The sequence below is a fragment of the Saimiri boliviensis genome, chromosome 4, assembly GCF_048565385.1.
Source record: "Saimiri boliviensis isolate mSaiBol1 chromosome 4, mSaiBol1.pri, whole genome shotgun sequence".
In the NCBI taxonomy this organism is placed as follows: Eukaryota; Metazoa; Chordata; class Mammalia; order Primates; family Cebidae; genus Saimiri; species Saimiri boliviensis.
This window is the reverse complement of record NC_133452.1, coordinates 163700996-163717109: the sequence shown is the minus strand read 5'-3', so window position 1 is coordinate 163717109 and position 16114 is coordinate 163700996. Positions and strand designations below refer to the sequence as shown.

Here is a 16114-nt window from a genome sequence, read left to right as displayed (position 1 = left end):
GACTCTGGGATGAGAAGATTAGAACGGGAATGGGAAGAAATTGATTTAGAGAAAAAATTGGCTGGAAGCAGTGACTGATTGGATATGGGCAGTGAGAGAGAGAAAATGGCTGGAAATGACTCCCAAGTTCCCTGCTTGGGCAGCTGGGAAAGCTGGAAGTGCCATTTGTAACCAGGAAACATGGAAGATTAGTTTGTCTGAGACTGGAGAGAGATGAAACTTGAAAGATAGGCGATGGTTAGCTCCTAGAATCATTTAAACTTCATCTTAATACTTCAATTTAATACTTAATGGAAGTAAACTGCTATTCTATGCTTACACAAAATTTGCTAGTGTTCCACTGGAGCTCTGGGGATATCCCTGTGGTTCAGTCCAAATACATTAGTTTGAAAGGGAAGAGTTCATGCACTCTCCCTGTAGAAAAATCCCAGAGGTGATGTATAATCACAAGGTATAAAGATGTCATTTTTCTGGCTCCTGAAAGGGAGCAAATGCTCTTGGAAAGGACAACTGGTTTCCTTTTGTGTAATATTGCTCTTGCTAGAAAATTGACAGATCTTATCTTTGGTTCAACTTTAAGAGCATTTTGTTTCCCACCCCCAAGCCGGCCAATGCACCGTCCACAAAAATCTACAATGGAATTTTGATCAGTCATATTGATACGCCAGATTAAAATAAGAACGACTGCCACATTTATAGTATTGTCTTCTAGCCTACGCATGTATGAGTATTGGTCTTTTAATCTGTCCAAGGTGGAATTTCATAGTTAAGACCTTCACAAATTTTGTAAAGTACTTTTTATTGTTGTGTAACTGAGTTTTTTTCCCCATCATTTTCATCAGTTTTTCCCCCATTAGGTTTTGATTCAATAAAGAAATAAAGACAAATCATATGTAAATGATGGGAAAATATAGTTGATTATGTTTACTATTTGCAACACGTATTTCATTTTCCTAGGTAATTTAATTCACTGGCATTTTCAAAAAATGGACTAAATAGAAATGGTAAGAATGGACACTTCAGCTATATTTGCATTTACTGCGAATGCTTCAAAATATTACACAATAAGGTATGCCTCTAGTTGTTGGTGTGACATGTACTTTAATTATATTAAACTATTCTGTTCCTACTTTTAAATATGTTTTATGGGAATATGTAAGTTTTATGAAATGTATTTTAATCCTGAAATCAGATACCTGCATTCCAATTCCAACTTGTGTGTTCTACTTATAGCTGTGTGCTCTGGGCAAGGTACTGAGCTCTCTGTGGCTCCAAATTTTGCCCGAAAAATGAGATTCATAGTAGAGTCTACCTCAAGGCACTGTGATAACAATTGAATAAGTTTATGTAAGTTCATTAGAGTTATAATAGCCTACTATCTTTGTACTATTGGGATGATCTCTTCTTATTCTTAATAGGCTATTTAAAAATTTTAAAACATGATGTATTTTGCTAATGTTTTAGCTAGAATTTTATTTAGTATATATAGTCGATCTTAATATGTTGTTTATGTATATATGTGTGTGTTATTTTTTGCTATTCTAGCTTTGTTTTAAAAAAAAAAAAAAGTTATGGCTGGGTGTGGTGGCTCACATCTATAATCCCAGCACTTTAGTAGGCTGAGGGGGGTATATCACCAGGTCAGGAGTTCAAGACCAGCTTGGCCAAGATGATGAAACCCCATCTCTACTAAAAATAAAAAATTAGTCTAGCGCAGTGGCAGGCACCTGTAATTCCCACCTCTGCAACTTCTGCCTACCACCGATTCTCTTGCCTCAGCCCACCAGCAGCTGCCACTGGAGAGGCCAAGATCACGCCACTGCACTCCAGCCTGGGAGACAGAGTGAGACTCTGTCTCAAAAAAAAAAAAAGTTATAAGCTTCCATGTCAATCTATAATCTGAAATGTTTTAGGTACATAGCCATTTTTTCTTAATAAATTTTTAATTTTAGAATAGTTTTAGATGTATAGAATTATGGAGTTCCTCTATATCTCACACAAAATTTCCTCCATAATTAACATCTTATGGTGCATTTGTTGCAATGAATAAGCCTACATTGATATATTATTAACAACTAAAGTCCACAGTTTATTCACATTTCTTAGTTTTTACATAATGTCCTTTTTTCTGTTCCAGAATCCCATATAGAGAACCACATTACGTTTAGTTGCCACATCTCCTTGGAATCTTCTTGTGTATGACACTTTTTCAGACTTAACCGTGTTTTTAAAATGTATTCTAAATACCTTGTGTTCTAAAATGTCTAAAGACCTTGACAGTTTTGAAGCATACCAGTCAGGTATTTTGTGGAGTGTCCCTTAATTGAAATTTTTCTGATATTTTTCTCATGATTAGACTGAGGTTATGTGTTTCTTAGAGGAAGGCCATGGAAGTAAACTGCCACGTTTATCACATCATATTAAGGCCACACACTGTCAACAAGCCTTCTTACTGTTGAGTTGCTCTTGGTCCCCTGGCTTCAGGTAGTGTTTTCCAGGTTGCTCCACTGTAAAATTACTCTTTTTTCTTTTTCTCTTTTTAATTTTTTGTATGAATTAATATGTACAAATGTACTCTGGAGGAAGTCACATGCACCAGTCACACTTAAGTATTAAGGAGCTCAGCTCCATCTTCAGAAGGTGGGGTGCTATATAAATTATTTGGAATTCTTTTGCACAGGATAAATAGGCATTTTCTGCTCCTTAAAAATCTTATATAATTTTTCTAGTGAAACTACCAGAATATATTTGTTTGTTTCTGTGTTTGTTTTAAAAGGAATAACTTTTTGACAATTTTCTTCATTTGTGTTTTTTGACATGTATAATTTTTTCTTTATTCAAATATAAAAATAAAATGTCTACTTCCTAGAAATCATAATTTCTAGAAAATTATAATCAAATTACATTTAAAATGCTAAATTTTAGTAAATAATGATTACATAATTGAAGTTTTTATCCTTATAAATTATAATTCCTAGAAAATCATTTACTTAGGTACTTTTCATATAATTAGTACCTTATACATTTTCAAGGCTTCTGTCTCCTATTTTCTGATAATTACTTTTATTTAATCTCTCTGCCTGATTAATCTGAGTAGTGGATTGTTCATTTTATTACCATGAGTGGCATATTTTTTAATCAAAGACTCAGCTCTGAGATACATTTTTTAATCCAATTTTTTCATGATTTGAGTTCACATTATTTTCTACATTTAAGTTGTCTGTTTCATTTTCCTACATAATTTCCTTGAAGTTATAGGCTCAGTGACATTATTTTCCTCCTTAGTTTTGTTTCTCATCTCTATTAGGGACTTCTTCCATATTCTTCTGTTGATTTACTTCCTACACTGTATGCTTAATTATTGTTATTATTGTCATTATTGAAAACTTTAAGAAATTGAAGATGAAAATATTCCTCAATTTCCCCATAATAACATAGGCACAGCAGCGTGATGTAATGGGTGACAACAGCTGGTTTGAATCTAGCTGCTGTCTTTTTGTGCCTCTGAGCCTGAGTGCAGGCTCCTATAAAATGGAGATGTTGCTAGTAGTACCTTCCCTGAAGGATTGTTGTGAGAAGTCAATGAATTAATATATACAGACTGCTTAGAACAGTGCCTGATGTAGGGCATGCACTCATGTGACAGCTATTATAATGAACTATTATCTTTCATAAGTGTATGTTGATTTCTCTTTTATTTAACACATGCCTTACCTTATTCTCTCCTTTGTGCAAACATATTTATGTAAGTCCCTTGTAGTCATCCCTACAGCCTTGAACTATAAAGGCCAGTTGTGTGTGACTTTGTTCTCACATTTTAAAACCCCTGCACAGGGTCACCTATGCTGGTTTGAGGCCCAGCTATGATGCGGTGGTATATGTGGGTGGGCTGGTAGCAGCAGGTGGTGGGGAGGAAGAGGTAGGAAATTCCCTCACCAATTCAAGGGAAGCTAACTACTTTACTATTTTAAATCTGCAATAACATTGCAGAATTTGAAAGAAACCATTCCAAATTTCCAAACTGATTTCTCCAATCACTCATATTTTCCTCTGCTTTGTAGCACTGGCCCTCTGATGCTAAACTGCAGATCAGAAAGGCCAGTGAAGTGCGAGGGGAAAGTCACAGGATGTGGGCCCATGCACGATTCATCTGGCACATCCCAGCACTGCAGACCCTGGAGGGCCTATGGTCTGCCCTGCTTCTAGTCACTGCCACTCCAAGCTGGGGAGCACAGGCTGAAGCTCCACAGCAAACTCTTTGCTATTCCTCTAATACTGCCCCATGCCTCAAGAATGGGAGTTTGATCAGCTCTTGGCTCCTCTCTCAATTTCTTCCAAATTGTATTAAATCTGTCTGTGAGACCTGGAGTTTGTAGTGTGTCATTGGTAGGAACAATTCCTTGGTTTCAACCTAGATGGAGGTACTTTCTCGAAGTGTTGTACTTGTTTTATTCATTTCCCTGGCTTTCAGAAAGGGATGCTATTGTAAATTGTCCTTCAGATGGCATTCTTCCCCGTCGAGGTGGGTAGTATATCTTCCCTGCAGGCTTTTGATAGGGAGAAAGGATACTGTCCCTGATATTGTTCTCAGTGCCTTTCCCACTCTCTGTGGCCCTCACAGTAACAAAGGGACAAATATCTGGAAGCTACAGTCCTCAGACTACCGTGCAAACAGATTCCATTCAGATTCCACAAATGAGGGCATTCTGGTACAATGTGGGAGGCTGAACTCAATGAGAAACCACTATGCTCTGGAGGCAGCTGCAGGTGGGTCAGCAAGGATCAGTCATGTTAGACATGGGATTTCCGCCTGTGACTTTGGGGCATCCTGAAAATCGCCCACTTCGTGATGCACATGGCTCAGACCATTGGCAGTGTCATGTCCCAGATTTTCGGAAAGTTAACCAACCTGACTTTTGCTTCCCTAACCTTCCAACATCTGTGGAATCTTCTAGTCCCCTATATTAATCTTCTTTCTTCTCAGAAATACCAAATTTGCTTTGGATTTTGTGATATAGCCCAGACTGATACAGAAGCTCGTGGACCTCTAGGGGAAAAGGGGATCAGAAGGTCAAAGTGATGTCTGTCTTCCACCCAGCCCCAGAAATCCCTAACTGAGCGTGATAGAGAAAAACTACTGATCTTTAGGCAGAACCTGAAGGCCCAGCATTTTTCCCTCAAGGTTTCTGGGTTATTGGAGCAGTTCCTTTGTGTAACCAGGTGACCAGGTAATGCCGGAGGGGGCATTTCTCCATATCCCATGGAATACCTGGATTCAGCTCTCTGAGTATCTTAGAAGCACAGCAAAAACATCAGTAGCCTTTGGGAACTGGTACCCAGAGAAAGCCTCAGAAGTGCCCTGGGAGTCTGGTACAGAAGATCCAGCCATGCCTAGTGAGCGTGAGCCAGAGAAGGAGATGAGAGGAAAAGTGATGTTGGACACCAACCGACGAGGCAATCAGCAAGGTTTATTCCTAAGCATTTGTGAGAAATACTTAGATATACAACAAAATAACTAGGTAAGGCTTGAAGGAGTAGCTGAGGTTCTGCCTTATTAGGTAGGCTGAGACTGCCAAACAAGGATGAATGTTAGTAGCATGATGCCGTTTGAAACAACAGGCTGGGGTAAAGTAAGTTACAAAGGTGTTGTCCGATATTGTTATAGCTCCCAGGTGGTCACCAGAGAACTGGGTGGCATGGTGGGCCAGATGTTTTAGGAGACTATAGAAGGAACCAGAAAGACCACATGAGTTCCATGTTAGACAAATTTTAAATGAACTTTCCAATGACTGCCAAAAGGTGTACTGAGGAAGGGACATCATGTGAGTGGTAGTAATGAGCTCATAAATGGCAGAATCAGGATGGCAAACTCAAGCGTTCTGATTTCTGACCTGCACTTTTACCCAGTATGCTCTACTGCACCTTAGTAAAATTTTACACATAAGTTCTTCATATTACTGATTTTGAGGGAGAGACAGAATGACAGGATAAAATAATTTGGCCAATGGTATAGTCTAGTAGACTCTGAAATTCTTAGAAACAAATGAGACCTTCGGCCAAGAGTATTGGAATAGTATTTATTCAGGGACAAATGTTAGCTAGTTGTAGGATGAGTACTAACATTCACATTTCCTGATTTCTTCTGTGATGGGTGAGATCAGGACAAATCTCTTTTCTTGAAGACATACATAATTCTTAACAGACAAACTGGCTAAAATGTTGAGTCTTACAAAGCATTTGACAGTGGTTAGGGATTTTCTTTTTTAAGGCATTATCTTATGAAATGACTATATCTTTAAAAGAATTAATGAATAACATAGTTATAAGTCATTAAGCATTTAGGGTAAAGTAAGATGTTCTACAGTTCCCCTTACTGCATATGATAAAAAGCATAATGTTGTAATATAGATAAGAGGAAGGAAGAAAGGTGACTTCTATGACATAGCAGAAAGGAAAAGCCCATTTTGGGGTCGGAGCAGGTCTGGATTTAACAGAGCAAAGAGATCTAATGCGACATGCCTTGGACTTAGAATCAGACAAGCCAAGGTTGATGTCTCTATTTCCTACTTAGAATCTGCACTGATTTTCTTCCTTCATCTCTAAATATGTGATGAAACCTGCCTGTCTTATATACCTTCAAAGTTTCCTGTGATAAATGAAATAACTATCAATAACAATTTATAGCTATATAGAATTCTTGGCAATTGGTGACAGCAAGAAAAATGATGTGTATCAACAAAAGAGAAGTCAAGGTGCCATAGATCCTAGTTTTATTTACTACCAGATTACTGTGCAAGATTTACCTTTCCTGGAGCTCTCCTCTTGAGCCATGTTTAACTTGCTGTCATTGGAAATGTCCCCCACTGTAGCCTCGATATCTGCTCTGGCAGACATTTTGGTTCTGTCTTCCCAGGGACTGGCATTTACTTACTGAAATAAAAGAATGCAAAAGCAAATACAGAGAGAATTTTATATGATACTGCCCCAGTTCTTTCTAAGAATTAGGAGCAAATGTTGCTCCATAAGAAAAGTTCTACATTAGGGTACATTAAAACTAATTTATCATCCTGGCTCTATCACTAACCAATTGGCTGGCCTTGGAAAGGTCGCAGTTTACCCTGGTTCCTAGTGTCTATATCTCACAAGTGAGGAATGTGGCCTGGGTTGCCTTGATAAATTGTAAGATCCTTTCTAGTTCTGTGTTCCCATGTCTCTAAATTGATACTAGTATCAAATGAACATGAAAACTTGACAACTTTATTTGAAATTTCATTTAGAAGATTCCAGTCAATTAAATTGCCCAAAAAACTATTATAAACACCTATATTTATTAACTAAAATATAGCAAACATCCTTTTACATAGCTGCAAAGACAATAAGAAATACCTCTATTGAGTTAAATGTGCGCTAACTCCAGTGACCATGAGATTGGGGCACAGAAGCATCAATTTCAGTGATGTGGGGGCCTGAGATCTAAGGCCCTGTGGGGATTAAGGATGAAGGCTTAGGCCTATGCCAGTAAGGCAATTGTAAGAGAGATCCTAATATAGAGTTGGATGCCTCAAAGGGGTTCAAAACTTGGTTAAAAAGCCTCTTCCCATTTAAACAATAAGACAGCGACAAACCTCTGTGTCCCGAGTTGTGGTTTGAAAATAAAGAGGCTCCCATGAAAATTGTGAAAGTTCATAACTAGGGTATGGAGAATTGAGGTTTGGAATTCATACTGTCTTCATGGTCTGAGAACTCATCCCCAGCTAAAAAACTGGGCAAAGAATCAAGCCCAGTCTGATTTGCTCAAAACAGATAACACAGAATTACTGCAGATGAAGCTCTATATATTATGAGCTAAAAATAAAAAAATTATAAACACTCAAGGAAGTGACCCATCCAAAACAAGTTTTTAGACTCAATGCATGGCAAAATTAAACTGCCGAGAACTTCCAAAAATAGAATAAACTGACAAAGACATTATCTAAGTATGCTTTAAATAATTGAAGAAATAAAATATGGACTCTAAAACATAAAAAGATACCCAAAAGAATAGGCAGATTTAAAAAAGAGACTACCTGAAATACAAAAAAAAACAATTTAGGCATTAAAATCTGAAACTAAGTGACTAGACATAGCTAATGAAAGAATTAGTAAAATGAAAGGTAAAGAACTATGTAAATTATACAGAACAAAGCTCAGTGAGAAGATGAGGGATGACAGCGAAGTTAATAACCTGGAAAATTGAGTGAAAAGGTCCAATAGATGTTGGATTGAATAGGACTTCTAGGAGAAGAAAATCAAGAGAATTGAGAAAAAGGAATGCTTTAGAAAAAAACAAATAGGAATTTTTCAGAATAGATGAAACCACAAGATTTCTCAGATTCAGGAATCACAATGAGTCTTAAGCTACAGAAATGAAATGAAAGCTACACCTAAACATGTTTAAGGATACTACAGCACACAAAAAGAACAAAACTTACATATAATAAAAGATCACTGATAGAAGAGAAATTAATTATAGCATTCTATCAAATATGGATTTTTATAACTTCTTCAAGCTAACTTTAAAAAGACAGTAAATTGGTAAAAAGTAGGAAACTATTGGAACAATATATAAGCATAGATGAAGAACAAACATGGGGAAATGTGCTTCACTTCACTATCAAGAACATAGATACTCAAAGAATCCAGCCAGGCACGGTGGCTCACTCCCGTAATCCCAACACTTTGGGAGAGTGAGGTGGGCAGATCATGAGGTCAGGAGATTGAGACAATCCTGGTCAACATGGCGAAACCCCGTCTTTACTAAAAATACAAAAATTAGCTAGGGGTGGTGGCATGTGCCTGTAATCCTAGCTACTCGGCAGGCTGAGACAAGAGAATCGCTTGAACCCGGGAGTCAGAGGTTGCAGTGAATCGAGATGACTCCTTTGCACTCCAGACTAGTAACAGAGCAAGACTCCGTCTCAAAAAAGAAAAAAAAAAAAAAAAAAAAAAACAGGATCCTATTCTTTCTTGCCTATTAGTTTTCATCAATGTTTTAAAAGACTGTTATCACCAAGCTTAGGCAAAAATTTAGGGAAATCAGTTATTGTTTGTGGGAGGCAAGCTGCACCCTTCCACTCGGTATTGCTGCTTCATGGTGTGTACCAGAGACTAATGGGCACAGCCACACAGAATAGTATGTTTCAGGACACTCCTTAAAGCAATACTTGTGAAAGCAAAAAGTCAGGGGCTAACTAATGATTATTTAATATTTGCATAGTTAAATGCAGATATTTTCAGTAATACTATACAGTCATCAAAGAATTGGATACATATATAAAAGTATATAAAGATTTAAAAGACAGGTAAACAACCAAGTATCTATAGTCTTCAAGAGATTCACCTAACACATAAGGATTCACATAACCTTAAGGCAAAGAGGTGGGAAAAGATATTCCATGCAAATGGACACCAAAAGCAAGCAGGAGTAGCTATTCTTATATCAGACAAAACAAACTTAAAAGCAACAGCAGTTGAAAAAGATGAAGTGAGACATTATATGACAAAAGGACTAGTTCAACAGGAAAATATCACAATTCTAAATATATATGCACCTAACACTGGAGCTCTTAAATTTATAAAGCAATTACTACTAGACCTAAGAAATGAAATAGACAGCAACACAATAATAATGGGGGACTTCACTGATAGCACCAGACAGGTCATCAAGACAGAAAGCCAACAAAGAAACAATGGACTTAATCTATACCCTAGAACAAATGGATTTAACAGATAATTACAGAACAATCTACCCAACAAATGCAGAATATACACTCTATTCATCAGCGCATACAACATTCTCCAAGACAGACCATATGATAGGCCACAAAACAAATCTCAACCAATTTAAGGCAATCAAAATTTGATTTTGATTGTACTACCTCAGCACAGTACTACCTCAGCACAGAGGAATAAAACCAGAAATCAATCCCAAAAGGAACTCTTAAAGCAGTCCAAATACATGGAAATGAAATAACCTGCTCCTGAATGATTATTGGCTCAACAATGAAATCAAGATGAAAATTTAAAAATTCTTTGAACTGAACGACAACAGTGACACAACCTATGAAAACCCTTGGGACACAACAAAAGCGGGGCTCAGAGCAAAGTTCACACTATCAAATGCCTACATGGAAAAGTCTGAAAGAGCACAAATAGACAATCTAAGTTCACATCTCAAGGAACTAGAAAAACAAGAACAAACCAAATCCAAACCCAGCAGAAGAAATAACCAAGATCAGAGCAGAACTAAGTGGAAATTGAAACAAACAAAAAATACAAAGATAAATGAAACAAAAAGCTGGTTCTTTGAAAAGATAAATAAAACTGACAGACCATCATGGAGATTAACCAAGGAAAAAAAAGAGAAGGTCCAAATAAGCTCAATTAGAAACAAAACGGGAGATTTTATAACTGATACCATAGAAATACAAAAGACCATTCAAGACTGCTATAAACACCTTTATGTGCATAAACTAGAAAACCTAGAGGAGATGGATAATATATTCCTAGAAACATGAAACCAGGAAGAAATAGAAACTATCTGTGCAAAGGAATGGGGAGGGCAGGAATGGCCATGCTCTTGAACTTTGTCTTTAGTGTTTAAATGTGTTACAACAATAATGTCATTTGAATTATTACTATAGTTAAAAATAAAGTTCAGGGACATCAATAGGCGGAGATAAAGAAGGTGAGAATTTCTTTAGAGACAGTTGCTGATATTCTCCATCAGGCATCACCCTCGCTCCAGGAAAGAAAGGAGGAGGGCACTGTCCTGTCGCTTCAAGTCAAATGATAGGAACTGCCTGCAAGGGGGTCATTCAGGGAACTTGACACATGTCCCCTATGTGTATGTGAGTGTGTGTGTGTGCAGGTGAGTGACGCATGCCTCAGAGTCTAAGGGCATGAGGTGTTGACTCTTGGTCTGAGACTGCAGAACACAGCCGACATCTACACCACACTGGAGGTTGTCATACCTCCACAGCAGCATGGGTGAAGAGGCACAGGTGGAGACCAGCAGTCCCCTTGTGAACCAGCTATGGATGATTCCGTTGAAATCCAGTTTACAATCTCTTAAAATGAGAACTGCCTGGAGAGGCCACATGACCCCAAAAGCAGGGGCCGACTGCCAGATGCCCAACACCTGAGAAAGGAACCCTAACTGCTGAGTTAGTGAACACAAATCATCCATGACATGGGAGGACTGGTGGATATTCCCATTGGGGTAAAATAAAGGATTCAGCATTGAACATTCATCCAACCCAGAGACCATCCATGCCAGGTCACAAGAGTTCCAGCTAAGATAGACACTCCCTGCCTCTTATTTCTAAGTCCCTACCCACCAACTCTGGAAAGATCAGAAGTCACAGCTAGCAAGAGAGGTGAGAGGAGGAGCTCACAGAGAAAGGGAACAAGATGCCAACCAAATGACCCCTTCCCTCCCCAAACCCAATTTGGAGCAGTGGTGCAGGGGCAAGGGGAGACAGTTTACTTTTATTTATTTATTTATTTATTTATTTATTTATTTATTTATTTATTTTTTGAGATGGAGTTTCGCTCGTTACCCAGGCTGGAGTGCAATGGCTCGATCTCGGCTCACCGCAACCTCCGCCTCCTGGGTTCAGGCGATTCTCCTACCTCAGCCTCCTGCGTAGCTGGGATTACAGGCATGCACCACCATGCCCAGCCAATTTTTGTATTTTTAGTAGAGACGAGGTTTCACCATGTTGACCAGGATGGTCTCGATCTCTTGACCTCGTGATCCACCCGCCTCGGCCTCCCAAAGTTCTGGGATTACAGGCTTGAGCCACCGCGCCCGGCCTGACAGTTTACTTTTAGATCAAGTTTGGAATGTTCTGGTTTTCACTGGACTGGACCTATTAATTACAAAATGAGATTATTTGGAGGCTATACATCAGCAATAAACCTGTTACTATCTGAAAATGATCAGAGAAGTTACAGTACCAAGCAGATGTAAAGGGATAAGCAGCAGGTGCTAGTGAAATGAAATCATTTTCCCCTTGCTCTCTGTGAAGTACTGCTCCTATTAATATAAAAGAAAACAGAGCTGATCCCTTGGTGCTATTGTGCTTAAAGATAAGTGGAAATGTTACATAATGTCACCACCAAAAGTGGTAAGTGAGCAACTGACAGAGAAGATGCCTCAATGATGTCATTCAAAACCACAGATCTTAGATCATGGAGCCCTCTAGTCTGCACTGGAATTTGAAAACACACTCAAAATTAAACGGAAATCCAAACAAATTGTCATTGGCAAATGGAATGATTTTGGTAACTCTGAAAATAAACTTGGTAAAATGAGGCGACTGAATAGTCTACTAGAAAAATAATTTGCTTATCATTTCTGTTCACACCTCAGGGCAATTAGTTGAATTGAAAAAATAATATCAGTCATAAGAACTAAAGACATAGCTTTTCAGGGTAATACGTTTTCCCACAGGCTATACCCATACTCTTCTAGCATTTCAATGCCTAAGAGTTCACTGGCCATCAGTTCATTCATTGATTCAGTAAACATTTATTGAATCAGTGAATGCAATGTTGTGCTTTCATAGCTCCTTTTCTTGCATTACTGAAAGACTTCGTTCTCATTAAATTGTCCTCTCCTTGTACTTACTATAATCCAAAATCAATCACCAGTTTTTTCAGTAACGGGCGATGATGGTCTTTGCTGGCATTAATGAGAGCAGTGGGAACAGACAGCCGAGGGTGAAGGGAGGACAGCGCTGTTGTGGGGCAAGGGACGCAGGCACAGACGGTATGCCCTCGAGAAAGTTACTTCCCAGGAGGGGCACCCAGGAAAAGAAAGAAGTAGGAATGCCACATGGTATGAAAAAAACAAAAGACTAGCACTGACAGCAACTAGGTCACTAGCATCAGGAGAAGAGGGCAAGCACTCTGCCGAGCCTAACCACTTTACCTCGTGTGGTTGTGAGAAATGGTTATGTTTGAGCTGAAATGGGAACACTGAGAAGGAGGCAGTGCTGGGCAAAGGAATCAGCAAGTTGGTCACATTTTTCGAGGCAGGAGGGAGTCAAACATGGCAGTGCAGAGTGAACAAGGAGGTGGATGGTAGGAGATGAGATCAAAGGAGTGGCCAGGGGCCAGAGGCCTGATAAAGAGACGGGATTTACTGTGGCCACTGTGTGGCACATGGGCTATAAAGGACAATATTGAGAACTAAGAGACTCAACGAGAAGCTGTTTCTTCACCTGTACAAGTGTTGATAGTGGATGGGCTAGGCTGGCTGTGGTGAAAAATACCACATTCAGGACCTGTTTTGGAGATAAGCCACTAAGACTTGCTAATGAGGTGGATATGGGGAGGACAGAAAGGGGAGAATCATCAGGGACTTCTAGACTCATGGCTTGAGCAAATAAGTGAATGGTGTTGCACTCAAAGAAGTTGGGGAAATGAGCAGGGAAGGCAAGTTTCAGAGGAAAAGCAACAACTTTATTTTGGATAGATGGGGTTGAGATTCCTGTTAGACCCAGCAGGGAAGATTGCCAGGTAGGCTTTGTGCCTGTGGGTCTATTGCTAAGAACAGAAGTGCCTTGGTAGAAATAAAATCCTGGAAGTCATCAGCCTTATCTATTTATTTTGAAACCAGGTAAATGAGGAAAAACCAGCAAAGAAGTTGGGCCAGCCATTCTTATAACAGTTTTTCATCAGTTTTTGCTTGCCAAGACTGCTTGTGTCTGTTCTTTTTGGATTCTGGTGTAATCAGTTTACCGTAGAATGAGACTTTTCCTTAAGGTGCTGTGCAGAGCTATTAATATTTCAAGTGTCATCGTATGTGGTCTCAGCACTGAATATTTTTCCTCCTTACAAGAAGCAGCTCGTGGCTCTTATTCACAGCTCACAAATAAAGTCCTCTGCCCTAAACTCTTCACCATTAACTATTTCCCAAAGCCATATGAAATTTCATTTATTTTGCTTTCCCATAAATTCATTGGAACCAAAATAGAACAGTTTATTTTTGATTAATTTTTTAGGCCTGATGAAAATCTTCCTCTGTGAGAATTCAATATTGGCACTTACTGTCTCATTGTAGATTTGTGTAGATTTGATCAATGTTTTAAAAAATTAATGTCTTTCACAAAAACAGTCCAAATAGACCATTTAGTTTAACTCTCTCCCTCTCTTTCTCCCACACACTCTCTCTCTGTCTCTGTGTGTGTGTGTGTGTGTGTGTGTGTTTGTGTGTGTCTGTCTGTCTGTGAGTCTGTGTGTCTGTCTGTCTGTTTCTGTTCAGCTATACTTCTAGTAAATTTTATTCTCTTGAGTTTATTCCCTGTAGTTCCAGAACTCTTAAGGCAACATCCTTTCTCACTTACCAGAATTATTTCAAGACACAGGCATTCTCTTCTCCACTCCCACAATCTCTGCCCCAAACCAGCAAATTAAGCTGCTCTGTAAGGGAAAATGACCCATTCCCATCATCTCAAAAGCAGAATATTAAGGGTAAAAGTTTGAAAGTCAACTAACCTGAGGGAGGAAGAATGCAGACTCCTCATTCTTTTCAAATAAATTTTTCTCTGCTCTTTGCAGTTGTCTAATTCCAGGAGATAAATGATTACCCAAAACCTTTAGCCCTTATGTTACCAGCTGGGAGGATTTTATTAGCTCAGTGGTTTAATTTTTAACTTTACATTTTATTCTTTGATTGATAAGCAAACCAAGCTCATTAAATCTTCCTCATGCTTCAAGTCAGCTGAGGTCACCTACCTCTTCCTTCATCATTAATCAGAATCAATTTCCCTTCTTATAAGGATCCTGACACCCCACAAACCTTACTGACAGCACTGTCCTCTTCTGGGGTCTCTCAGAGTTATTATAATCTTCATGGAGGTGGGGTACATTTTGTCCCTTTTGAGTCCCTCTTCCACCATGTTCCTGTCTAATAGAACTGAGCTTTCCACAGAGGAGAGATTTAATACATTTTGGTTAACTTGAGTGATTTTTGTGGTTTTCTGATTATAACTTTTTGCAAACAGGCCATTGAGTTTTCTGTGAAAATTAACTCCTCCCTTGTGTGGCAAAACATTTGAGAAGATTCATACATATTTGCATTCTATTTCCCTACCTCTAATTTTCTCATGAATCCATCGGCAACAAGACAGCTCTTAGCAAAGCCATCACTAGCCTCTCTGCCAGCAAATCCAGTGGCCACTTCCCAGGCCTCATCTGTCGGTGCTTGACAGATTCCATAACTCGTTCCTTCTTGATGCCTTGTTTCATTTGATTCATTCAGACCTGATTTTCCTCATGTCTCATTGGTTGTTCCTTCTCAATATGCTTTGCTGAATCTGTATCTTTTCTCTGGTTTCTAATGTTGGTGTGCCCAAGACTCTGTCCTTGAACTTCCTCCCTATCTAAACTCACTCCCAAGGAGATCCCAGAGAGTCCCCTTTCCTTACATGCCCAATTCTGACCTCTTCTCTGAGCTGCAGCTGCCTCCATCTCTCCTGAATATCCATCAGGTATCTCAGTCTTATGACCAAAAGCAGAACTCCTGAATCTCCCTCCAACCCTACTCCAGCCCCAAGATCCCCCATCTTGGTTAATGGCATCACCATTACCCTGTTAATCTTGCCAAAAACAGCCTTCATTCTATACTTTCCCTCAACGTTCATCTCAACAGCATGTTCTATCAGTTCCACCTTCATCTCTTTTCATTATTATTATTTCCTCCATTCTTATCACATTCATCTATCACCAGGGTAAATAAAATGATTATTTACCTGGCCCCACTGTTTCCACTTTCTCTCTTTTAATCCATCTACACATAGTGGGCAGAATGTTGGAAATGTAAATATGATCATGTTACTTACTGGTGTAAAAGTCTTCCAGAGCCTTCCCAGAAAACTTAGGACAAAAGAGAGAAAATTGACCTTCCTGAAGGTGCACCGATACCCTACATCACCTTGGACATGCCAACCTTACTGACCTCTGCCTGGCTGCTATTCCCTCACTAAATTCCAACCAGTTCTGCATTCTCCCAGAAGTTCAAGGCCTTTACACTTGCAGTTGCTCCCGTCAGTGATGCCCAACCCTG

At 39.0% G+C, this 16114-nt stretch overlaps 1 protein-coding gene across 3 annotated transcripts in view; it reads right to left on the bottom strand.

The window, feature by feature from the left end:
• The window catches only part of SLC17A4 (solute carrier family 17 member 4), a 29625-nt gene extending 14995 nt beyond the window's left edge, over nt 1-14630 (bottom strand). For 2 of the 3 annotated variants that reach the window (XM_003927287.3, XM_074398540.1), the window contains exons 1-2: nt 14545-14630; nt 6804-6930 (exon numbers count right to left, since the gene is read on the bottom strand). In XM_003927287.3, coding sequence (XP_003927336.1) covers nt 6804-6894 — 91 coding nt within the window. In that variant the 5' untranslated portion in view covers nt 6895-6930; nt 14545-14630. The remainder of the gene's footprint in view (nt 1-6803; nt 6931-14544) is intronic. The other variant, XM_010338000.3, reaches the window with a different exon arrangement.
• Nucleotides 14631-16114: the final 1484 nt, after the last annotated feature.